Genomic DNA, 26511 nt, shown 5'->3' with positions numbered 1-26511 from the left:
AAACATTTCATAATACAACTTTTGCTACTGAAAGAAATAAGTTTCTTCTACCACTACAAAAAAGTTTTACTGAGGAAAAAAAAGTATGCCCATAATATAAAAACATGGCATATTATAAAGAAAATAAATATAACTTTATTCTAAAAAAAAAAAAAATTGTAATTTCCCCAAATTTGACTTACTCTTGTTATATTGCGACTTTTTTTCTTGTGAAGAAAGACTGACTTTACTCTTGAAAAAAAACTTTTAATCTTGAAAAATCTGACTTTAATCTTGTTTTATATTCTATACTTGTGTGCTTCTTTTTAGTATCTTCAGTACGTTCAAAGGTAAAAACAAATAAAGTAAATAATAATAACAAAATAAAATATTTTTTAAAAAATATCTAACGCAACATTGGTGCCTCGTGTAACGCTGAACAGTGTCGCATCTTATTAAACTTTTCAGTACTGTGACGTGCCAGCGATACAGAGGCGAGTACTACGACTAGTACAACAAAGTACTCCAACCCCTCCTACGATTAGCGTACGGTGCACGGCTTTAGCTCTGCTAACTAATTAGCTCGAAGAAGCCTCTCGCCTCTCGCCTCTCGTCGGGCAAACGTCGCTATCAGGCTCGCGGGTTTTACCCACCAGCCGGCGGCCGGACTCGGCACACCTTTCCCCGGCCTGAGACATCAACTGCTAACGGGGGAGCCTCTTCCGCTCGTTCAGCCTCGGAGCAGCATCTCCACGCGTAGCACGTAGCACGCTTCACAGCTACAAAACAAGGCAACCATGTTTTTGTGTCTTACGTCACCGACAGGAACCAAAACATTGGTGGCTCGCATCACTTTTTTCCTCCCTTCTCTATTTCTCTTTCTCTGAAAACTCATATACGACTCTGGAAAATATGAACATATTTTTTTGTTGTTCTTGCTGCTTGTGAACAAACCATAGTAACCATACAAAATACATTATCAACACATAATAATTACAAGTTCAAAATTATTTCATTCATTCGTAAGATAATACGATAGTGCCACTTTTGTGCGATTAAAAGTTACGAAATGAAATTACTACTAAAATCAATTTTGTAAAATTGAACCTATTAGCAGTGCAGCTCACTGAACAATATTTTTAATGGGCGACCAGTGTGCTGTGACTTCCGGCTTAACGTAATAAGGCTTTTTCATTGGCTGTGAAGAAACGGTGGCATACTCAAATCACGTGATATCAATTCAAGTGTGCGAAAAATGCGAACCAAAAAAAAAAAATTATAATAATAAAATAAATGTTACTGTGTGTGCGACTTTGGCCCCAAAATGTTTATTAATAATGGCATATATATATATATATATATATATATATATATAATGTACATCTGTGAGACTGACGCTAGCTTTTCATTGGCTGGCTGGGGTCACTTGATACCCGCTGACCACACGTGGCTTTAAAATGTAAACATTAGGGGTTTTTTTTTTGTTTTTTTTGTAGTTTCACTCACCAGAACAAATATTCAATTCGTTTTTCATGTGAACTATTTTATTTACGGGTAGAGTGTCAGCTGTTGTCCGCAGATCTGTCTTTTACCGACAAGAACATCGCTTGAAAGCTATTATTAAATCTTAAAAAGATTGCCTGGATGCGATGAACTTTTTTTTTTGTGAATAAAAATCGACAACAACACCCCCAAATCCTTCACTTTTGTTCGTAAACATAATAACGATGACAAGCATTTATTTATTTATTTTACAAAACTTCCATTTCCCATTTTTATTTCACTTCAACTTCTCTTCCATTCACTTGGCACTTTATTATCAGTCGGTTTTGTAAACATAAAAAGTTAATTTGTCGTCCGCATGTCAGAATGAATGAAGTCTCCGTTACCCGGGATGGCTGCAGTACGTTTTCTACCCACGAGACGGCGACATTAAACGACTAACAGTGTTGCCCGTGCCCCACAGCCTATGCGACGTGTCCGCCCATCAGTAAATGTGGGTGTTTCCACACTCGTACTGTGACAACCCACATTCATCGTCACCCACATATTTCCTGTTGACATTTTTAATTTCTACACCCACGTTTTACCCTGTTGACACACCCACAATGCGATGCGCACTGAGCGTGGTTAATCCCATCACTCAGGAACCCATCAAAGGTTTTAACACCCAGAGTTTTTGCCACACACGTGGGGCGGGGGGGTTGGAACACCGGCACATTTCCCAGTGACAGGTTTCAACTCCCACACAATCCCCAGTGAAAGATTTCAGAACTCACAGTTTTCCCGGTAAATTGGATAAAAACCTACAGCATCCGTTGCACCCGTGGGAGGGGGGGAGTGAGGGTATTCCGGCACCCAAATATTATCCAATAAAAATTTTCAACACCCCCCTTTTTTGTCAAACCCGTGGCTACCCACATTTATCAGTACGTGCTGCACACTCATTGTCATGTTGAAAAGTGTGTGCAACCCATTCGCCCAACACAGATTTCAACACCCACACATTTCCCAGAGAACGGGTTCAATACCCACAAAATAAGGGCGGGTGTTGTGTTCCAACACCCGAGTTACTCAATGTTTCCCACGCGTTTTATGGGGTTTTCAAGACCCACACATTAACAGTTTTAGTCACACCTGCAGGGGATGTGGGTGTTTCAACACCCGCACATTTTCCGGTTTTCATCATTTCAACAGGTTTTAAACAGTTTTCTGGGCACCTGTGGCGGATGTGTGTCTACCCCTTCCCCCCGCCTCAAAATAAAAAAAGATAATATAGTCTTGGACGAGCGCCAGGTCGAAGAACCAGCACCAGGCGGTTCGGCTCCAGCTGACAACTCTCCGTCCAACCCCGCGACGGGGAGCGGTCCGCAGTCAAGATGGCGGCGGAGGGCGGAGGCTCTTGCACTTCATGTCGTCCAGAGTCTTCCAGTACTTGTAGTTCTCCGAAAGGTGCTCCATGAGGCCCGGCAGGCCGGCGAACGCTGCGGAGACGACTGCGAGTCAGCAATTTGCCGTCGGTCGTCACGGAAACGCAAAGTCATATCATGGAAATAAAGTTGAGATAGGCTCCAGCACTCCCCGCGACCCTCGTGAGGATAAGCGGCAAAGCAATTGGGTGGATGGATGGAAGTCCAATTTGTCGCATTGAGCATGTGTTTGGAATATTCTAAACGAGTACAAAATACATTTCCAAACCATTCTTTTATTTTGTAAATTTGAATTAATTTAAAGACTTATAGAATTGTGTATAGAATATAGTTGATGAATAACTGAAATTTTTGAACGCGAAACATCATATATTTAAATTGTCGGTTTTTTTTTTCACTAAAATGGTTTTATTTTAAATTTGTTTTGTTTGCATTTCTTAATTTAGCACATATTTTATATTACGCATTACATATATATCTTTTGTATTTAGAATTAATTTTTGAATTATCCTATCGATCATATCGATATATTATATATCAGAAAGATAACAGATAGGCTCCAGCACTTCCCGCGACCCTTGTGAGGTTAAGCGGAAAAGTAAATGGATGGATGGATAGCTGGTGTTATGTGTATTTACATGATTTTGTGTTGTTAATTTTTTTAATTTTCTAGATTTAAATTACTTAGTTTATATTTATTATATTATTTTTGTTGTTGTACTCTACGCATATAAAGGATATTTAATTATTATGTTTGTATTATTGCGTTTGTAATATTAGAGTATTATTATACATTATTTGTATAATATTTTTAGTATAATAGTTTTATTATATATTATTTTGAATGTATTATCACATTAATATTTTAAAGTGTTGTTAGATATTCTTTTTATTTTTTATTTTAAATTTTTTTGTGGTGCAGATATTATTTTACATTATTACATTACTTTATATGTATTATTAGCGGCTTCCAGCACTCCCCCGCGACCCTCGTGAGGATAAGCGGCAAAGAAAATGGATGAATGGATGAAAAGTTACACGGAAATCAAACTATAGAAAATTCACTTTATATTTCAAATTCAAATCCTGGTGGCACATATTTAATTCCATAGTTTTAGTTTTACAAATAAAAAGTTGCACTTTTAAAAGTTGTTAAAAAATAATGTATACAACTTCATTTGCCTTATTAATAAGTCATTAATTCAAGGGAAAAAGATGTAATTTTGAAAAGAAAACCGTTGCGAATAATGTTGTGATTTCGTGAAAATAAAGAAGAATCAATGTTACCAAAATAAAGTTGGAATTTTAGAACAATAAAACAAGAAAGCTGTAACACGGAAGATGTGATTTTGGGAGAAAAAAAAATTGGGATATTTCGTGACGAAATCGTGATTTTAGGGGGAGAAAAAAAAGAAAACGTTATGGAAATAAAATTGGGGTTTTTTTGGGGCGAGTGGGAAATCAAAATTAAAGTTAAAATAAATCCCGTTTATCCAAATTGAGTATAACAGGGATTATTCACCCTCCTCGTAAAATCCCCGAGCCCGGACTTCCGGACTTCCTCGGGAGGGTTTCTTCGGGTCCCCTCGGTGTCGTTAAGGAAAATTTCCGTGACATCAGAGCGGCGCCGGACGGTAAACAAGCCAAACGGGGGGGGAGGACGTCTCTCGGTCTCTCGGGGGGAGGGAATCAAGTCGGACGAGGAGTCGGAACGAGAAGCCGCCGCCGGCGCTGGTGGCTTCCCAGGCATGCTACGGACGCGCAGCTCGGACAGATACAAGAAAAATCGCTTTCCCGGTCGTGAGGAAAGGAAATAATCATAATTATTATTATTATTATTATTATAGGTGGTGGCCCCAAAACACAAATATAGTATTATTGAGGTCAGCGAATCAGCGAACTGTTGCTAACAATTTGCCGAAATATGCGGTTATGTTTGGAAAGAGCCTCAACTAATTTTTTTTTTTTTTTGTGGAAATACAAAAATGTAATATGACTTTACATTCCTTTTCTTTTTTTTCTTTTTGGTTCTTTTTATTTCGACTTTAGCTCCATGATAGCATGATTTTTTTTTTATCCCGGGAATACACAACTTTGTTCAGGACTTTTTTTAAAAAGTAATTTTAAAAATATTCTTCATGATTATATTCTCAAAAGTCTTCAAAATAGTACTTTATCCTCGGAATGTCACAACTTTTATTCTGTCCAAAACATTTCTCTGGTTATGATGTTATAGTTTTTTGTTTTTAAATGTTTATCTTGTGAAATTACTACTTAGAAAAATATTATTTTTAATTGTATGATATTTTTATTGTCAAAATTTTTGGCATCAGACTATTCTGTTTTATATAAAAACTTCTTTTGTTTTATAATATTGCTTTTTCTGAAAAATACAATTTGATTTTGTCAACGGGCAGGAGGCGGGGTACACCCTAAACTGGTCGCCAGCCAATCGCAGGGCACATGGAGACAAGCAGCCACACTCACAATCACACCTACGGTCATCCATTTTCTTTGCCGCTTATCCTCACAAGGGTCGCAGGGAGTGCTGGAGCCTATCCCAGCTGTCAACGGCCAGGAGGGAGGGATTGTCAGCCAATCACAGGGCCGGGATCGAACCCGGGTCCTCAGAACTGTGAGGCCAACGCTTTACCTATTTTGACTTTATTCTTCAAAATATTCCGCCTTCGTTGTCGTAATATTCCTATTTCCCGGATGACTTTTTTAAATTCTTTTTTTCCCCATCATTCCTTCGATCGAAGACCGCCGTTCCTACCGTCCCAGGCGTCAAACATGTCGGTGATGAAGTAGTCGATGAAGGAGAGCTGCGACTTGGGCACGCTGCAGCTGTTGCGGTCGAACACGGGCATCACCACGGGCAGCCCCTGCCTCTTCTCCTCGTCCGTCTGCGGGACGGCACAGAGAGAAACGGGAGACATCGCCGTGACGACGAGGGACGCGGAAGGGTTGGTACCGCACCTGGGCGAAGTACTCCTCGGAGATGCGCCCCGCCCACTCGATGCAGAGCTCCAGCGGCCGGCACGGGTTGGCCACGTCGGCGCACTTGATCAGCATCCGCTTGATCAGGAGCCGGTTCTCCGGAGAGTTCGTGAGGCCCGCTTGGCCCTCGCAGTCGCCGCTCATGCTCTGCGCACAAACGCGCACGCCGTTCCCCGTCGTCTTGGTTCTCATAACTCGCTACCAATTTTTTTACGAGAATGTCCGGCCTATAAGCCGCGACTTTTTTCACACGCAACCCTGCTGTTTATGCGGTGATGCGGCGCTAACATTAGCGTGACGCAAGTGTTAGCGCACCTGGTTATAAGCCTCGGTACACAGAGAGAGGTTAATGCTAATGCGGCGCTAGTGTTAGCACACCTGTTTATAAGGCTTGGTACACAGAAAGACTTTAATGCTAGCGCAGCGCGAGCAGTGGACCTGGTTATAAGTCTTGGTACACAAAAATAGTTTCATGCTAGTGCGGCGCTAGTGTTAGCGCAGTTGGTCAGAAGCCTCGGTACACAGAAAGATTTTTTAATGCTAGCGCCGCACTAGTGTTAGCCTCTTTCCGTGTACCGAGGTTTATAACCAGGGGCACTACCGCTAGCGCTGCGCTAGCATTGAACTCTTTCTGTGTACCGAGGCTTATGCCCAGGTGCACTAACGCTAGCGCCTAGAATAGGTCCGATACAGACTAAATAGTCGTAATACTAAAATAAATGTTACATACGACCGCATGATAATATAACGTTGTCAATTTACGAGGAAAAAATTGCTGTGTGAGAAGAGTCGAGTCAGCAAAAATATTTCATATTAAATGACAGAGTGGAAAAAAAAGTTCTTCACGCACGGTCTCGTCGACGGCCGCCATGGGCTTGTTGATGCTGTTGACAAACTTGTTGACGTGCTCAAAGTGTCGCGTCATCTCCGTGGCCAGGACCATGTCGATGATGGCCTGCCGCAGCGTTCGGAACTGGGTCCTGTCGCCGTTCGTGACAAATGAGGGATTTGATTAAGTCCGCAGCAATTCTTCAGAAAGTTTCATTTATTGACAACAAATAAAGATATTACCGTCCTGACGACGCTACTAACCGCTCTATGTTCTTGAAGATGTTGCTCTTGCCGTCGCGCATGGTGAGCTGGAAGGCGAGGGCGGCGTGGTGACTCTCCAGCACCGCCGTGTCGTTGTAGAGGACGGCCAGCTCGCTACCGGCGTTGCACAGGAAGGAGTTGGTGCGGCCCGGGTGGTCCACATCGTGCACGGTGGCCGCAATCAACGCCGCCACCACGTCCAGCTGATCTAGACTGCTCTGAAGAAAACAACGTAGACGCCCGCAGGACGTTAGCGCACACTCTTGATGTTTTGTGTCTGAGGCGTCCCTCAGGGCGCCATGCTCGGTACCCCTGGAATTTTAGATTTTTAAATATTACGGTAATAAAGTTCTAATTACGTGAAGAACGGGGCACCCAGTAGATAGGCGTCCCTCAAGGCTCCATCCTTGAACTCCTAATGATCAACACATCACCAACCTTCACTCTCTCCTTGCGCAAAAAGTAGGCGGTGGCGTGCAGCACGTCGGCAGCGTGCGTAGAATTGTGGTAGGAGTTGGACGAGTGGTAGCTGGCCTCCATCAGCTGCAGCCACGAGCGCAGCAGGGCCTCGGGGCAGTCCAGGAAGTCGCACACCCCGAAACCGGTGAAGATCTTCAGGCCCAGGTAAGTCAGCGGCCTTCGGTCACCCAACGACAACAAAGTCGTGTCTATTGCGGGCTAAAATAACGTTTGCGACGGCATTTTTAATGGTTTCATCAAAAGAATATATTTGTAAACGTCAGCTTTTATTTTGGTAAAAAAAAAAAAAAAAAAAAAAAACAATCAAGATTGTTGCCCTCTTTTTTTATAACACATTCTGAACGAAATCAGTCATTGAATCACGATGAGTGTTTTTAAACTTGACGCGATAAACGCTCATTAGTTGAAAGTGGCACCTCTTGTGCGTGGCGGCCTCCAGGTCGAGGATGTTGAACTCCCAGCGTTCCTCGTCGTCGAGCATGTCGGCGATGGACTGCGGGACGTCGCTCAGCGCGGTCGGGACGGCCAGCTGGCTCTGGCTCGCGTCTGCAAGACAACACAAACTCGTCAGGCCCCGCCTCCCGGCCTGCGGTCGGAAAAAAATGAAGGAGGAAATAAAATAAGGATCACTAAAAATGAAAATAATTGGCAATGAAGGTTAAAAATTGCTAAAGGAATAACATCAATCGCAAAAAAAAAGAGCAAAAACATTAAAAAAAACAAAAAAAAAGAAGAAGAAGCATACAATAAATTTATTTGATGAAATGAAAAATGTGAATGTGTCGTAAAAAAAATGCGAACAAATATAAGCAAATAATAATGCATATAAAATAATGTAAGAATAATACCTACAAGACGAATAATTTTGAAATACAGAATAACACAACACTTCAAAAATAGTAATGTGATAATACATTCAAAATAACGTAAAAATATAAAATTCTAAAAATAAACAATACAAACAATATAATAAAGATCCTTTAAAATTTTGAGCACATTAATAAATGCATAGAGTACAACAACAAACACATTATAATAAATATTATCTATAAGTTATTTAAATCTAGAAATTGAAATACAATCAAACAACAACATAAAATAATGTATACACACATAACACCAATGAATAGTTAACTTAAAAAATTACAAGGATAATCATGAAACAGTGATGAAAATATAATTATTGATCATAAATAGTATGGATTGCAGCCATTAATATGTCTCCATGTGTCCCAATTCATCAATTGTCTTTTGAAGCTTAATATAAAAACATTAAAGACTAAAACTAAACAACACAGATAAAATAAATAGTAACTAAAAGTCCTTTGAAAACTCGATAACATAAACGTATGTACATTAAAATGCATTTTTTTTTTTTTTTAATTAAGTCTTTGGAAGATGACTTACTTTTGGAAAATCCATATTCGTTGCCAGATACCCGCCGCAGCCCGTCCTGCGAAAGGAAATAAAACAAACTAATTTAGTTGTCAAGATTTTAGATTATGGTACCGGTGTCAAACTCAAGGCCTGGGGGCCAGATGTGGCCCCGCCCCAAGAGATTATGTGGCCCGCGAAGGCAAATCATGTGTATCAACTTCCGAGATTGTTGTTAAAATCTGTACCAGAATTTCAAATCGTTGACATATTGCTTGCATTTCTGCGCTACTAAACGTCAACAATAGTTTAGAAGGAAAAAAAAGATTGTCCTTGAGTTCTGATTCCAAAACCAGTTCATAAATTTCATGTGTAAATATGATGAGTTCACACTTTTTTTAATAGATGAGATGGTGAAAACAAACAAAAAAACAGTCAATCGTTAACACACAAATCTTAAATATGTCTCGCGCGACTTACGTTCATGAGCCCGCCAACCAGGTCGCTGGCGTGGGGGTCGTCGTCCTTGGACGCCAGCTGCGGCGAGTAGAGCTCGGCTGTCCTCAGGATCTCCAGGACGCGTTCCAGGGCTTCGGCCACCGTCAGGGGCTGCTCTCCTGGGCCGCGTTGATGATGTTGATGACCTGTCTCAGGAGGACACAAACGTGGTCTCACAGGGCGAGACCAAAACCCCCACCCCCCCAAAAAAAAACCAAAACCTTGGTGATGGGAGCCTCAATGGTCATGGAGTGAATCCTGGCGACGGAGGAGTGTCTTCGGTTTTGCAAACTGGCGGCTGGGGGTGAACAAGGCGACGACGCGGGGCGGAGAGTTCAGAAGAGACTTTTAACATTCTACGAGATCATATAAATATTAACGGTGGCGTCATAAAGCATCCTCACCGTCGCTGCTTCGGGAGCTGAGCGATCTCGTGTCCACGGAGTCTTTCCTCCTGTCGCGGTGGAGCAGAGAGTGGCAGTCTTAAAATAACAAGGTGGGCGGCGGTAAAAAAAAAAACAAACAAAAAAAAAAACAAAAAAATTAATAAAAATGTATCTGAATAATTATGAAATTAACACACGATGCTAATTGCTAATCATGAGGTGGGGGGAACACTCTAGAGCAGGGGTGTCAAACTAATTTTTGTCGTTGTGGATTCCCTCACAGGCCCGTTGTGATTATGAAACAATCATAATTTGTCATCGCCTCATTATATTTACACATGCAATTTATGAACTAGTTTTGGAATCAGAAATCACTTTTTTTTTTCAACGATTCCTCATGTTTGGTAACACAAAAATGCTCGCAATATCTCAACGTTGTCACTTATGAGGTGGCGATTTGAAATTTTGACAAAAATCGCGGAAGTTGACGCGCACGATTTGCCTACGCGGGCCACATAAATCCATATGGCGGGCCGGATCTGGCCCCCGGGCCTTGAGTTTGACACCTGTGCTCTATAGTTATGTACTGTATTATCAATGGGTTCAAACGCTTCTTTGCTAAGAGACAAAAGTCACGAATAAAGCTCAAAATATGGTAATTAACGATTAATAACATGGGAAAAGCTTTGATTTAACGTCGCTATATCCAAACTACTGATGCTAACACACCAGAAGCTTGAAGGCGAAATTAAAATAAAATAAAATAACGCCCATCTCACAACAACAACAAAAAATAAATTACCTGAGTGAGAATACTCAACACCACAGCGGTCCTCCTTGTTGTACTTGTGCACCTGACACCGAAAATATTAAAAAACAAGAATTATTTCAAAGATACATCGAGAGAGAGAGAGAGAGAGAGTCAAAGAATTGCTTCATGATTATGAGTTAATACATCGCATGCGCTGGCAAGACTAGTGGGGTCAACATTAGCCCATTTAAAAAATAAAAATAAAAAATCATAATTCGCTTAACAAATGCCAAAAAAAAAAAAGCAATTGCTCATTTTGTCCACTAGATAGCCCTCTAACTCAATTCAAGCCAATAATCAGTAGCGTACATAATTCTTTAGTCGTTTTTTTTTTTCCTTTTTGGTGCTCATTTTTTTATCGCGACCCACCGACCTCACTGGATGAACATTTGTAGGCATACACCACGTCCTATTCCGTACTTAAAGACATCAGAGAAAGCCATTTGAGTTTGTTTTTTTTAATTCTCAAACTATCACTTTATGGCAAAGAAAATAATGGCGTCGATGAAATATGATTTAGCGATAAAGGGCGTAATGCACGAATAATGCTTTGCCATTAAGTTCATTGCTCATATATTCCATACATCTACTCTATTTGGAGGTTTTTGTTCGATTTGTGAAGTTAAACAATTACTAAAAGACAAAAGTATTTGTCACGAACCAACGGTGCACACCCAAATGCGGGACTCCACGGCGAGGACATGATGTTAACTGGGTTTTTATTATCAACGAAAGTTGTGCACGACAGCACAGTCCAAGAAGGCAGGATCCAGAACACAAGAAACAATGTCCGATAACTATGAGTCAACTAAAGAGCGTAACCAAAAGCGCGACTTGACTATAATGGCGCGGGGTCGGAGCAACCCTGGATGCGGGAAAGCATTCTCAACGAACTGGCAAAAACCAGGGACCAACTTAACGGTGCCCAGGCCAGCCTTGCTCATGACAGTATCGTAAAACTCAAATGTTCTACCCGTGATATTTCTGGTTCCCGGACTGGTGGCAGCTAAACGCGGAGTCTCCGGTCCGTCCGATCGTAGTTCGATAAATCTTGCTGAATTTGGACCGAATGTTGCGAATCCTCGACGTGCGACGCCGCTTTTGACGACGTCAGTTGACTAAAATCATCATCTGTGCAATCTTAGTACCCAAATCGTTCGCGTTGAAGCTGCTTGGCCTAGCTTAGCCTAGCTCGCTAACAACAAGACGCATCTGTCATCAAATCTTTGCTGAGGAGGAAAACATCAAACGGTACTACATACACGACGAGCTAAACCGACGTATCGTATACAACGAAGACCGTGAGGACGTCGAGGAAGCTGGGCAGGTGGAACCTTCAACTTAAACTTGCTTCTCGGCCCAGCCTACCTTAGCTTAGCTCGCTAACAACGAGACGAGTGTTCAAATCGTTGCTGTTGAAGGAACATCAAATGTGAGCAACTAGGAGTTGCTTACACAACACGGCCGACTAAAGAACACAATGGAATGGAAATCCCGTTTCACGGCCAGGCGTGGTACTCGGCGCGGAAAAACATTTCACGCTATCATGGACATTGGCATCAGAAAACCGCTGCAGTCTTAAATTGTCCGTCACGTCGCATGCTAATCTTGTATCGCTAGTTTTAACCAGTGTTTTTGCCCAGGACACCCAAAATAACTCCACTGGGACGGAACGGATCGGATCAGTCCGACCAGGTTCCTGATCCCGGAGAGCAGGAGTCGGCTGACTCACCTTTCGCGTGGACGAGGTTGGGGGGAAAGTGCTAACGCTAGCTCCTGATTTGCATAAATCGCCGCGAGGCCTGGCGGCTAGCCCTCGCGGGTCTTATCCCGACGCTTAGCCGTAGCTTAGCGTGGTGTACTTGGGATAGGAGCCGCGCTGAGCGAAGCGACGTGGTGGGTACGCCGCTGAACGGAGGTGAGGCACGAGTTTGTATTCGTTTACTGAACAGTATTAAAAACAAAAATGTTATCGATATATTAAAAGTCAGGGTAAGTGAAGCCACACAGCACATCGGCGGTCGATCGTTGTTACCTTAAAATTTCGGCAGGGCGAACTCGTTTACTTGACAAATCATCTGCGGGTGTGCGCCGTGTTAGCCTTTGCAACATTTGAGTTTCTTGGTCAGGACAATTTTTTTTTAGCATTTCAGATTTATTTTTATTTTTTTTATTTTCCCATCATCTGTTCAGAAAAAAAATGTCCATGAAGCGAAGCCCAGAAGAGGGAAAAAAAATATATTTTTTATTTTTAAATAATGTCGTTGTCACCAGAAAGGAAAAAAAATCTTAAAATCGTGAATGAAAGATGATTTTACTTTAAAATCATATCACCAAGTCTGACTCAGTACCCATCGATAGAATCATTTTTGCAAGACCCACTTGACTGTTGTTGTCGACGTGCGGCCTCTTGATGGCGACGACGTGTCGGATCTTCCTGTCGAGGACGACCAGAAGGAAATTGTCGGCAATTCCCGCCTTCCCCCTCCGGGAGACGTTTCCCCCCCGGCACCGTCTCAACGCCTGGACTCACCCTCCCTGGCCGACGACGGGCGTCATATTCACGTGTTGGGCCACGTTGTCGCCTGACTTCTTCACGGCGTAGCAAATTCCCTGCCAATCCTGCCGGCGGGGGCGATACGGCGCGGTGAAGTTCCGACCGACGGGAGCGAGGCGGGCCGGCGCCCGACTTTACCTTTCCTTTCCGGACGCAGGTGTTGATGGCGTCCGAGGCGTCGCTCCCCGGGAGCTCGCTCGGCCCCTTGCCGATCACTTCGCCCTTGTGGTAGCCCGTCATCCGTTCAAAGGCGGGGTTCACGTACTGGTTTTAATCAGAAAAGTAGTCGTGTTGGAATAAGTACCAAAAGGACCAAAAAATGCGCCTTGCTCGTTACAAAGTGAGTTGAGTTGCGTTGCGTTCACTCCTTGTCGTACAGTTCTTAACTCAAATTTGTGCTTGCAACTCAAAGCAAACAATTGTCCCGATAACGGCCCGGGTTTTGAAAAACTCGTAAGTATCTTTAGTTTTTTTTTTTTTGGTATATTTTGCGTCTTTTCCACCTACCTGTACGACGTGGTCTTCACTGGTGATCTCCACAGCTTCCTGGCACTTCTCCAGAGCCGCGAAGGCCGAGTTACAAGCCCTGCCAGACCGGGAAAGTCCATAGTGAGGAACTACGTACTAATGATGCGCGTCTGCTCTTGTATTGCTAGTGCGCTATCGTGGACTCGCACTCAGGTGAGGCAGGGAATCCAGATCCTCACCTGCGCCACCAAGATTCAAACGGATTCAACGATTTAAGATTTCGGTTGCGTCGTCTGTGCTTTCTATCAGTCCATCCATTTCCTTAGCCGCTTATCCTCGCAAGGGTCACGGGGATTCCTGGAGCCTATTCCAGCTGTCAACGGGCAGGAGGCGGAGCACGCCCTGAACTGGTTTCCAGCCAATTGCAGGGCGCATTTCGAGACAAACAGCTGCGGTCACAATTGCACCTATGGGCAATTTAGAGTGTCCAATTCATGTTGCATGTTTTTGGGATGTGGGAGGAAACTGGAGTGCCCACCCGGAGAAAACCCACACAGGCACCGGAAGAACATGCAAATTCCACAGAGGCGGGACCGGAACTGAACCTGGGACCTCAGAACTGTACATGGAGGAGGCCTGGACTGCCAAGTGTCTATTTCTCTTGCAATAAATTTTTTCTCCCGCAGACAATTTTAACGTGCGCTCAGATTTTCCATCATCGGGGAAATGTAGTTTATGTTGAGAAAATTGAAATATTAGCACCCGAGACGCTCACCTGAGTTTGAAGTGGCACCGCACCTCCCCGTGCTCGAGTTGGACCAGCTCGTTGTAGCACGCCGACAGGCTGGCGTTCTCCACGAACCTCTGCAAATGCGGGACGGGACGATCGTGTCGTATATTTGGTAGTTTTGGGTGGGGGGGAGTTGATGGCGGGGGTAGATGACGTACCCGGCTGAATCCGGCGCACAGGAGCGGAAGAACGGAGGGTTCGTCCTGGTCAGGCGGCCTACGACGCCACGCACAAAGAGAGGCGATAATCCAACGCGCGATTCGACAGCGCTGAACACTTTCTGGTTTTTTGGAACCTGGGCGCCATGTCGCCCCTCGTACGATGACAAAAAACTCAAACACTTTGATTTCTCTGAAAACTTTGCCTCTGAAGAACCTCTGGGAATGTCCAAAATGGCCGCTTCAAACCAAAACGGCACACTTCTTGTGTCTATTTTTTGCTCGTTTGTAGATCTGGTCATGACACTTTTCAAGTTCCGAAGTAAAACTGCTTCTGACCTTGCGGACTTCAGTTACAAGAGTTGCAATAATGGAAATTTATATCTCTATTAAGTTATAGTCGCATAATTCTCCGCTAGCGTTCAATTTGGTAGCAAGAGGACAAAATCTCTGGGACCAGTCCACCCATTGAAGAACCCCTGAAACTGTGTGTGTGTATTTTCAGGCACGAGTTCTTGAGGTTTTGTGTATCCTGTTTTGGTAACTGAATTTAGTATCACTCAACAAAAACTGGCCATGAGGGAGTCATTTTGAATAAAATAATAAACTTAGCAAAATTGATGGCCGATTACACTTGTGCCCTATTTTTAGATCTTGAGTATTACGTGGGGGATGCGCCGAGTGGAACAGTGAGCCGAGATACAAACCCTCATTGGGCAGATTTTTGTCCTTTGACTTGCTAGCATAAAAAAAAGCTAGATGGTGGCAGTGAACTCAACTTATCGCAGAGTTATAAAATATGTTTTGTATTTCAAAGGTCCACGCAAAGTCTGCTCCGTAGCGTAATGCAAAAGCACCGTAGACTGGCTAAAGGATTGCCTCAAAGTGGCAGAGTCATTAGGCATTACGTGTGCTACGCATATATTCGTTATCCTGGGTGAAAAAGGAGCAAAATTTGCTGCAGCTGACTGAGTCACTTACAGTAGTTGTGAAACTCTTCTACGTCTCTTTCTGAATGACTGTGTTGTACTGCCCCCGGTGGCCGAGTCGCAATAAACCGGGAGCAGCAATGCACAAATTGGTAAATTCTTTCATGATCTTATAAAGTATAATATTGTAGAGCTCTATTTTGCGTATTGCAAACAGATTGCAAAGGTCTTGTGTTTTGGAGGGGAGGATGGAATGAACTACCGTAATTCCAAGCCTCACCGGGTACATTTGTAAAGGAAATACCATTTGGTACGTACATACGACGCAGCCGTGTAAAAGCCCCAAGCGCCAACATTGAAACACGAGATATTTACAAAGAAAGACAGTACAGAAAAAGTGTTTAACGCTAGTGCTAATGCTAGCGCAGTGCTAACGCTAGTGCTAACACTGGCACTGCACTAAAGCTAGCGCTAATGCGAAGAGAGCCGGTTAAAATGAAACTTACCGGTAAATATCACTGAGACACTCCAGTAACACAGCAGCAACACGCTAACGCTAGGTAAAAGTCTCTTCCTCGGCACATATATTCCACCGGTCTCATTCTTACCATTTTCGCTCTAGTGGCCCTTTGCAGCAATTAGAAAAAGTGCACAAATTAAGTCACATCACCGCATAGCAGGGTTGAAAGCGGCTTGTAGGCTGGAAATGACAGTAATGGCATTCATGCTTTTTGTTATGAGCGTCGTTATGCAACAATTTCAACTCGTATCTCAAGGAATCTCCGCGTTTTGACTGGGCTGACTTACTTCTGCGGCACGACGGAGAGAATAACGGTGTTCTCTGAAGGCTTTGTGGCACGGATCATCCTGGAAAACAAATACCAAAATACCAGAGCGGAAAAAAAATTCAAAATGGGAGAAATGGTAACTAGCCGACAGGAAACAGGACGCGCGCTAAACAATTTAGCATATTTGTTTATCACACCAGGTTCGAATTTGGTAGCAATCTGACAAAGTCCCCAACAGAAATTTTGATTTTGAAAAAGCTCTGGAAATACTCAAAAAAAAAAACAAAATGGTAGTCTGTCTTTTTAGAAGTGGGTACTTGAGACTTATTCTGGGTCGACTCGTGAGCATGCTTAAGAATTTCGATGAGAGCGCCGACGCGTCGCATCCACTCACCGGCACACGACCTCGGCCTCAAAGGCGCGTGAGCGGCGTCCGTCGATCACCACGATCTCGTGGTGCTTGTCCAGGAAGCACTCGAGCGCCGATTCGGGCGTGCGGGCGATGTTGCACCTGAAGCCGGCGCGGTCGCACGCCCACCAGAAGGCGTCGCTCTGGTCGTCCTCTTTGGCGAACACCAGCAGAACCTGCGGAGAACGCGACGGGGTGGAAACGCCGATAAAGGGAATTGATCCGTCGTTGAGAAGTCAGGATTTCGAGACGGATTATCGTTGCCCCGGTTGGAGCATTAGTGTCCCGACCACCGATGTAGTCTCACCTGAATGGGTTCCTGGCTCACTCTCATGGGTCCGACAAATTGTTCCGTGGAGGAAACCTGCCGGGAGAGAGACGAAATATTCGACAGTCAACGTAAATTGCTGCGGAACGCAAATTGCCGTGCACTCGTCAAACTTTCGAAGTCAAAGTCCGGCCCGCAACGCGCGGTTCTTCGCACGTAAGCAGGACCCGACCAGAACAGCCCGGCTACCCTTCCCCGAGGGTTCTGATATTGTACACGTGAACCCGAGTCCGAGTTCAGGGGGCCTCGATTACAAACTCAAGGCTGGAATGATGACAAATAAAAGGCTTTTATTTTCTTTATGAGGGTGCCGGTGAAGAAAAAAAATGAACAGAGTTTTGAATATAAAATAAAAAATCTTTAACCGCCTCATCATGTTTATGTATGAAATTTTTAACTAGTTTTGGAATCACAAATCAAGGGTAATGTTTTTTTCCCCCAAACTATTCTTGATGTTTGGTAACGTAAAAATGCTTGCAATATCCATCCATCCATTTTTTGCTGCTTATCCTCATGAGGGTGACGGGGAGTGCCCGAGTCTATCCCAGCATGAACTGGTCGCCAGCCAATCGCAGGACACATAGAGACAAACAACCGCACTTACGATCACACCTAGGGGCAATTTAGTGTGTCCAATGAATGTTGCATGTTTTTGGGATGTGGGAGGAAACCGGAGTACCCGGAGAAAAGCCACGCAGGCACGGGGAGAACATGCAAACTCCACACAGGCAGGGCCGGGATCGAACTCGGGTCCTCAAAACTGTGAGGCCAACGCTTGACCACCTGATCCATCACAAAAATCATGGAGTGGGTAAACATGGTTGGACGGATGCATAAAGCGAGTCACACGGGAAGCGCGTCAGGGTCCGAGTTCGGCGCTCGCTCGCCACAACGCGCGCGTCGTCGAGCAACTCCCGACGGCTCCCGTCTCCGTCTCGCCGATCCGCGGGCTCGAGTCGAGGGGCCCGCGGCGTCGGCCCCTCCATGTGACACACGTACGCACTGGACCAGAGGGGTAAACAGACCACTTGTGCGCACAATAACGCTCACACATAAGACGCAGGGGGGGAGCGTGATCAACGCCATGGCAGATTGTCAAGGTCGTGGCGAGGGGGGTGGGCGGGGTTTGGGTGGGGGGGCGGTTTGGGGGCTTCAAGTCTCGGGCTCAAATAATCAATAGGGTCATTGATCACTCCGCTGAAGCAACAGCTGATACGCCAACCCACAAGCACACACGGCACTCGTGACAGTGCTACTCGCAGCTATTAAAACAAGCTCGTGTTCATCTGCTGCCAGTTTGGTTTTTTTTTTTCTTAAATTTAATTTATTATTATTATTTTCTTTGTTGCATCCTGGTTTATTTCTGGATTTGGAATTGTGACATCGCTAACTTTTGGCTTATTCGCACAGGATCCGCTCGCCCCGGAGTTGTTAGCGTAGCGCTAGTATTTAGCTTAATGGCTTAAGTGTTTATTTTATGTTGTTTAGCTAGTTGTAAATTTTATTATACATTTTTTTTTGGGGGGGGAGGGGGGGGTTATTGATTTGTTAATTCATAATAATATTAGTGTTCCGTGTCTCCTTTTGGTTTGTTTTGACAGTAAGCGGCCTTAAAATGTGTTCCGCCCAGATCTACAGGACAACTCTAGAACGGCAGCGACTGGATTAACTCGCTAACGGTTAAATTAACGGTAAAGATACCGTCACGCATTTCACCGGCGATATATGGTCGTATGGATATACGTCACATGACCAAACTCGGAAAACAGTTTCGCGGACTCGGCGTGTGTCGTGATAGCTAGCGTAATTAACAGTTGATAACTAGCATAATTAGCAGGTGGCTGAAAGCAAAATGGAAGAAAAGTGACGTGCTAATCTGCTTTAATGACAGCTATCAAAGTTTAAAAAGGTCGTGCAATCCATTTTTAACGACAAACCGGGTCTTTTGGAAAAGTTTGAAGAGCGAATCCATCCTCCCGAGTGTTCGAGCAATATCCGGCAATGCGACGAGCCGGCATTTTGGCTAACGCGAAGGAACAACGAGCTATCTTCCAGCAAGTAAAACTAGTATAAACCGACGAGACCTCTTTAGAGCGCTACTGCCCTGTATGTCACTTCCTGCTTCTTCTCGAAAGCAAATCCCCCGAGAGGATTGATTTTCATGGCGGGAGTTACAAAAAGCCATATAAGTAAAAATCATGTTTTGTGGTGAAAAAATAGATGGGTCCATACCGGCTGCCATTTTTTTCCATTAACAACATACTAAAAATCATGCATTACATGACAGTGGACCTTTAAAAAAACAGTTTACAGCCCTAGTTTTCATTAATACACGATACTATGTTTACACAAGCAGAGACCCATGCAACGCATTTTTGGATTGCTTTTGGTTATGCTCTTTAGTTGACTCATAGTTATCGGACATTGTTTCTTGTGTTTTGCATCCTGCCTTCATGGACTGTGCTGTCGTGCGCAACTTTCGTTTATAATAAATCCCAGTGAACATCATGTCCTCGTCTCGGAGTCCTGCATTTGTGTCCGCCCGTGCAGAGTTGGTTCGGGACAGTCAAAGTACTTGTAGCTGTGTTCTTCTTCTTGTGCATCATTTTGCTGTACCCTAAGTTCTGCTCAGTGATGGAATTTGAGGGCCCGGATGTCATTTCGTGTCACTAGCGCACTTCTTTTACACGACGAGGCTGCTTTTGTGAGTAAATATTATTTTTAAACGAGGGCAGACACTGGCTTTGTCCTTTAAAAACGTACCCGTGAAACACCTCCGAAATCTAACCCTGAACAGAGCGCTGCCCCTGCCCTGACTCGAAATGGGAAAGTGGTCAGAAAAAGCCCCAAGTCTTCCAAGGGGGGAGCAAAAAATAGAATTCATAGAAAAGTCACCGTGAAGCCGCGCAAAGCTTCCTCAAAACTGATATTCCCAGAGAATGTTATGATGCGATCATCTGCTGTTGTTCTGCTTCCTCGCAAAACAGCCGTCTCTCCCTCTCTTGGGGTTTCCAACACTAAATTTAAAAGCTTGGGTTTACTTGGTGCCTCGGGAGCAAGGAAAGGACATGAAAAAGTTATTTTTTGTTTTGTTTTTTGATCGAGAAAAATAATGTGAGCCATTCTGATTAGCTACCGTGCTGTAACTGTTAGCTAACTAAAATTGCATTTTAGCTGTGAATTTTTATCATGGAATCAGGATTTGTTTTTGTCATTCTGCGCAAGAACATTAGCCCCCCCCAAAAAGCTGAATTTTGTAAAATCCAACCAAAGGCAAAAACTAAACGAAAAAATCACAAGAATTAATGCAAAAAATTAAAAAAAAAAAAAGTTCTATATTATTTTGAGTTCATGTTTTCACTTTGTACTGAGCCGAATGGATTTTGGCTATCAATAAATAGTTGCATAAAGTTGTGACACGGTCACATTTTTTTAACAGTTGTTCTAAGGTCGAAGGACTTCATCTCCCCCCCCCCCAAAAAAAAAAAAAATCATACTCTCCAAATCCATGAGAAATTATGCATAATGCCAATACAAAAAAAAAATGCAATGGACTGAATGAATAACCGCAATATAACGAGGGTGTACTGTGCAATTAAATATTTTTTTTTTTCCCCTACAATCATCAGGTCCATGTTTGAAGTATAGGCTGCGCGTCAGTGACGTCACACTGACACAAGTGCCCCCCTCGGCTCATAAACAAACACCGAGGCCTGCTCACGTGCGCTCCGCCTGACGGTTACCTTGACGCCGGCGTCGCTGGTCTGCGTCTCGGCCTCGATGAGCACTTGCGCCCCGCCGCTCCCGCGTCGTCCTCCGCCCGCGTCCCGGCGCTCCCGGCGGGAGTTGAAGCTCGGCTGCCGGTTCTGGTAGGCGATGACGGACGGGATGGCGTCCGCCGCGTCGGTTTTGATGAAGAGGCCGTGCAGCGCGCCCCCGCCGCCGCCGCCCCCCTGCGAGATGGTGGCGGTGGTCTGGTGCGGCGAGTTGGACTCGTCCGAGTCGCGGCAGTAGATGACGCCGCTCTGCGAGACGTGGATGCTGGGTGCGCAGCCCATGACGCCCGCCGCATGCAGTCCCCCTGCTCTGCTACGGCAGCGAGCTGGATGTCATATTTGCTCTCCGAAAAACGATGTGTCCGTGAACACGTCTAACGAGACCAATAAATGTATAGCGCGGCACTTGAACGCATCACGACCTCCGCTTCTTCTGTAACATGTTGAGCTGGTCGAGACGAACTGACTTGATGCGACATTAGTTATCCTCCCCCCCCCCTTTAATATCCCACCCACTCTCAATATTACATAATATTCACCTCCCTATTTCTGCACATGACCAAAACTCATAAGCACACCACTTTATCATTGGCCTGTTGAATAAACAAAACTTGTAAAATATAAAACCCCAAACTGGCCACTGAAATTCACAACTATGACTGTGGTGCCTCAGGGCGATGTACTTGGCCCCATTTGCAATGTTCTCGCGCCACCAGTCAAAACAAACAAAAGGATAGTGATGATAATACAGTGATGCCTTGAGATATGAGTTGAATTTATTCCATGACTGTGCACAGACGACAACAGTGCATATCGAATCATTTTACCCCATTGAAATGACTACAAATGGCATTGATCTGTTCCAGACCCCCCTTTTGCAAAACAAAACGGGAACACGCACTGTTAGGGCAACTACACGACTAAAAATGTGCTTTCCTATGGTGGGATAAGCGTTGCCCACTAAAACGGCTCGATTTTTCCAAGAAAGAAAAGGAAATTATTCAGTCCAGACATGCTTAAAAAAATTATTATTCATCCGCGGAGTATTCTGACAGAAGCATGTCCCATAAATGTTATCAAGACTTTTATAGGAAAGGTTTTAAGATGTGAAAGGGGGGGGGGGGGGGTGCACAAAGTCTCCTTTATTAAACGTAGTGCTCCCTGACTCTCCTCGTTGTGGAATAATTTATTTAGCGCCCTCTGGCGGCCGGTTAATGTAATGCATGTACTGCTGGTTCGAGTTGTTTTGGAAGAAAAATTGGGACTCAAAATTTTGGATTGATACTTGTAACAGGACTGGGCAAGAGTATATTTTTAAAGAATAGGTGTACAATTTACAACTGCTACAATTTTATTTATTTTAGGAATCATAATAAATCATTAATCAATGAAAATGTAATTGTAACATTAAAAAACAAGAATTAATTTACTTATTTGTAACTTTCTTTCATCATCAATATTTTATTGTGTACTTGGGTTTTATAAACTCATCTCATTAAATATATACTGCAGAATGTATATAATTGATTTGTCAATTAAAAAAATACAAAAAAATTGTACAGATCTGGTGAATCCTAACAGGACAAGCCGAAAGGAAAAGAAGATTAATTAGCACGACTGCATCAATTATAACTATAATAATAAATAGATATATTATAACTAATCCAAAATTTAAAAAAAGACAATTATAGACATTGCATGTTAAATATCTTGGATTAAATAAAATTAAATATTAAAACTTAATTAGAACAGATAATAAATGGCTATGTTGTAAAAAAATATACATTGCTAAAATAATTTTAATTTATTTTATCGATTGAATCTTTTTAAACTAATCAAATAAATGTTTAAATGATAATATACTGCATTTTAATGTCAATTTTGTTTAATCATAGCTGAAATGATTGCAAATCAAATTATTTAAAAATGATCATTACTGTAAAATTAGAATGCATTGTTATATTAATGTCATTTTTAATTGTTTAAAGATAGCTGAAATGATTGCAAATAAAATTATTTAAAAATGATCATTATTTTAAAATTAGAATGCATTATGTTGATACATAAATGTTAACTTTTTTTAATCTCATCAGCGATTGCCCATTTTTTAAAAAAAAAAAAAGAAAGATAATTTTTGAACACAAAAGTTTGCCGTTTACATGCACAATATGTAACCGTGTGTCCTCCTGCGGGAGGGCGAAAGACGCCGAACGCGCCGTCACGGCCGTCGACGGGGAGCCGACGCTGAGCCTCTTCTGCTGGCAGCGTCGTCGACTAGCTTAGCCTGCAGTGACATAAGCCGGCCTTTGTTTCCCCAAATCTCGATTCTGCACGGCTCAAGTGAATCCGCCTTATGCGCACACCGGCAACTGTTTGGGTGTAATTGTCTATGTCAGTGTTTCTTGACCATTACCGTGAGCCCCAATCTCACAACGTGCCCCCAAAAGTAGCGCGTACATATTTGACTTATGTCAACTTGTGTGCTTTTTTTTTTTTTTTTTTTTTTGGTTGACTTACTTCACAGCATTTCTTTAAAGAGGCCCTGCGTGCTTGCTTTAAGCCATTTATTGCCACGCCCAGTTGAAGCTTAAACAGTTTATTTAACTAAACCACAGGCATTTTTGTCTTGGAGTCACTTTTGGTGTAGTGGTACACACGCCCGACTTTAGTGCAGGCAACATGGGCTCAACGGACCTTTCCGACCTGTCAATCACTCGCACAATAATAGCCAATCAGATAGCCGCGTTGTCTTGACACGCCCCTCTCGCCGTATTGCCCCATGAGCAATGCCGGTTGTCAGTAGCGTGCGCTTGGAAAAGTTAATGTTACGAAAAAAATGGTCCTCAGTCGCCATTTTGGAAGCTTGTGGGACGTGGCTAAGGGGGCGGAGCTTAAGATCGCCAGTCGGAAAGGTCCATTCCCGCTCAGTGATGGTGTCGATATCTGCCCTGCGACTGGCTGGCGACCAGTTCAGGGTCGTAGTCTGCCTTTTCCTGAAGTTAGCTACGATAGGCTCCAGCTCTCTCCTCGGATAAACGCAGAGGGGTCGCGTCAGGAAGGGCTTCCGGCATAAAAAAACTGTGCCACAAATATGTGCGTTCATCTGCGATGACACGCTGTGGCGACCCCTAACGGGACAAGCCGAAAGGAATACATACATACCTAGCTTAATGCTAACCCTAGGTAAAACGCCATTGACATGTTAAAGAAACTAGCATCAATGTCGGAGTGATTATAAACCTTTAAACGAGTTGTATGTGGAAACACAAGGGGGCGCAACACATGCAAATAGGGGATACAATAATAATCAGCCGTATGTATTTTTTATCCTGTGTAAAAATGGCAATCCTGTACTATTATTGTGTGTATTATTGTGTACGATTACTGTACTATTATAACTGTATTATTGAGTTGCAATGGTCTTGTCTTTCGTTAGCAAATTTCCATATATTTTTGTTTTTATGCATCATGCTGCCTCCTTGTGGCCAGAGTGAAAATTACAGGAGGAGCAACACGCTTAAAGCATAACATGGTAATCCACTGTTGTGTTTTAATAAAATATGATTCTGAAGAATGCAGTTTTCTTTCTATTTCAAAGCCATATTGGCTGAGGAAATTTGCCACATTTCAGTGCTGCATTTCCCTACTTATCGCCGACTAGTGGCGCGGCATGCTTATTACAGCTTTGTCTGACGTGAGGGAAAAAAAAAAAAAATCTTTGATATAGTTTTTGAAAGGTCGTCAACATTCACCGAGACACCGGGTGCCCGCCACGCGCCACAAAGCCCGGGTCGCCGTCGTCCGGGCAACGGATCACGCGACATCAAAGCGGCGGCTGACGCCAGCGAGGACGCAATCTCGTCGGCCATTGAAGGCATCTTCTGGAGGCAATTCGGTTTTTATTTCTCAGAAATGGCGTGACAGCGACGTCGTCCGCCCGCTCGCTAAATTTAGCTCCTTAATTTCCATCGGGCGGACGATTACTTCGATGGCGTTTTCCAGCTTGACGGCCGGGACGACATGAAAACGCCGACGTTTCCCTTCCTGGGAAACCAGCGTAACGCAACATCTTATACATGTTTCGGCGAAATTTTTTTTTTTTTTTTTTAAATTTGGTCGCAAATGTAACGCGTTTTTGTAAAAATTGCAAGCAATTTCGCGTTTCAACAAATTTGCTTTGTACGAATTTTATTAAATTAAATACAATTTGGGTTTTGATTGGTTCAGTTGTTTCTACAAACCCGACGTGCGTTCCCGTAAAAATCGCAAATTCAGTCTTGCAAACTTGAAATGTATTTTTTCATAAACAAAGACTGTTTCTTATACAATGATCCTTACACACTAATATTAATCTTTCCATACGCGTCAGACAATTTCATCTACAACCGACGTTTATGAACTGAACGCGTGTAATCATAAGACTGTGTTTCAACTGTTCCTTTTGAAAAACAAAGACAATTTTTAATGCACTTCAACATTTACAAATCTCATGTAAATAAAGGTCAAATTGAGGGGGAATGACAAAATTTAGAGGGGATGGAACGACACTACTATCTCATTTTTTTAAAATGTTAGCATTTAGCACTTGCTGTCACGTGCCTTTTAATATCCATCCATCCAGCCATTTACTTAGCCGCTTATCCTCACGAGGGTCGCGAGGAGTGCTGGATCCTATCCCAATTGTCAATAGGCAGGAGGCTGGTTACACCCTGAAGTGGTCGGCAGCCAATCGCAGCACACATAGATACAAACAGACGCACTCACAATCACACCTACGGACAATTTAAAGTGTCCAATTAATGTTGCATGTTTTTTGGGATGTGGGAGGAAACCGGAGTGCCCGGAGAAAATCCACGCAGGCACGGGGAGAACATGCAAACTCCACACAGGCGGGGACGGGATTGAACTCGGGTCCTCAGAACTGTGAGGCCAACACTTTACCAGCTGACCCACCGTTCCACCTATATTATTATTATTATTTTTAATATATTTAATTGGCAAAGGTAACATACTTTATGTGAACATCAAAGGCAATTTAATTTAGCTTACATACGCCAGTCAAGCACATTTGAAAAATGTACGGGTGCGGTCAGTCATGCCCGCAGATATGAAGTTGCGGGTGTGGTCCACCAGTCATGCCCGCAGATATAAAGTTTGTGTGTGCTCTGTTTGTAATTATGAGTGTACCCCTTTAAGAGCAGAGGGGGGCGGTGTCAGGTAAACTAGGAAGTAGAAGTAGGCTGAGCAACAGCTCATTAGAGATCGTGTGCTTCCACGAAAAAAATAAAGGACTCGGGCTGTGGTTCACTGCGCTGGATCGGTTTTCATGTGCGCTGAGAGTGTGCGACAAGTGCGCAATTGCGTAGTTGCGCAGCTTAGAGGGAACAATGGTGAAGACTACACAAAATAAGCGACGTCTTTCAAAATGTATGTATTTCTACTCGTAACAAATTTTACGCAGGTGATTTTTCGCGCTCGACTGCGCAGATTTGCTAGTGCGACGGCGCCTGTCAAATCAGAGCGACTGATACGCGTTGCCAAAATTGACGTACGGTACGTCTACACCGAATGCAAACATCTCAAAGGAAACCTACAAATAGTTACAAACCAAATGTACACTTGTGTAAACACCTCTGACGCCGCGTACGGCTTTACAAACACAACGCAGCTGGACACTTGTGCAGACGTGCGTGTCCTTGAACGCCTCACGCTCAGCATCTTCCCACCCGCCGTTTGAGGCAGTTAATTTGCACGGCCG

At 43.5% G+C, this 26511-nt stretch overlaps 2 protein-coding genes across 3 annotated transcripts in view; both read right to left on the bottom strand.

Moving 5' to 3' along the window:
- The window catches only part of LOC133515246 (lysine-specific demethylase 2B-like), a 34788-nt gene extending 33666 nt beyond the window's left edge, over positions 1-1122 (bottom strand). For both annotated transcript variants that reach the window (XM_061847592.1, XM_061847593.1), the window contains exon 1: positions 633-1122. In XM_061847592.1, coding sequence (XP_061703576.1) covers positions 633-677 — 45 coding nt within the window. In that variant the 5' untranslated portion in view covers positions 678-1122. The remainder of the gene's footprint in view (positions 1-632) is intronic.
- A 579-nt stretch (positions 1123-1701) lies between these two features.
- The window catches only part of LOC133490982 (high affinity cAMP-specific and IBMX-insensitive 3',5'-cyclic phosphodiesterase 8B-like), a 28289-nt gene continuing 3479 nt past the window's right edge, over positions 1702-26511 (bottom strand). Inside the window, 23 exon segments of the mRNA XM_061801773.1 lie at positions 1702-2963; positions 5686-5815; positions 5889-6056; positions 6760-6889; positions 7002-7219; positions 7440-7638; positions 7898-8027; positions 8889-8934; positions 9336-9460; positions 9463-9499; positions 9575-9651; positions 9758-9835; positions 10542-10593; positions 12933-12987; positions 13084-13172; positions 13246-13371; positions 13615-13693; positions 14351-14439; positions 14524-14581; positions 16260-16319; positions 16635-16825; positions 16957-17013; positions 20721-21063. Coding sequence (XP_061657757.1) covers positions 2854-2963; positions 5686-5815; positions 5889-6056; positions 6760-6889; positions 7002-7219; positions 7440-7638; positions 7898-8027; positions 8889-8934; positions 9336-9460; positions 9463-9499; positions 9575-9651; positions 9758-9835; positions 10542-10593; positions 12933-12987; positions 13084-13172; positions 13246-13371; positions 13615-13693; positions 14351-14439; positions 14524-14581; positions 16260-16319; positions 16635-16825; positions 16957-17013; positions 20721-21035 — 2619 coding nt within the window. The 5' untranslated portion in view covers positions 21036-21063 and the 3' untranslated portion in view covers positions 1702-2853.

This window comes from Syngnathoides biaculeatus, chromosome 17 (genome assembly GCF_019802595.1).
Source record: "Syngnathoides biaculeatus isolate LvHL_M chromosome 17, ASM1980259v1, whole genome shotgun sequence".
NCBI lineage: Eukaryota > Metazoa > Chordata > Actinopteri > Syngnathiformes > Syngnathidae > Syngnathoides > Syngnathoides biaculeatus.
Note: the sequence above shows the minus strand (reverse complement) of the source record. Positions and strands in the feature narration are given on the sequence as shown.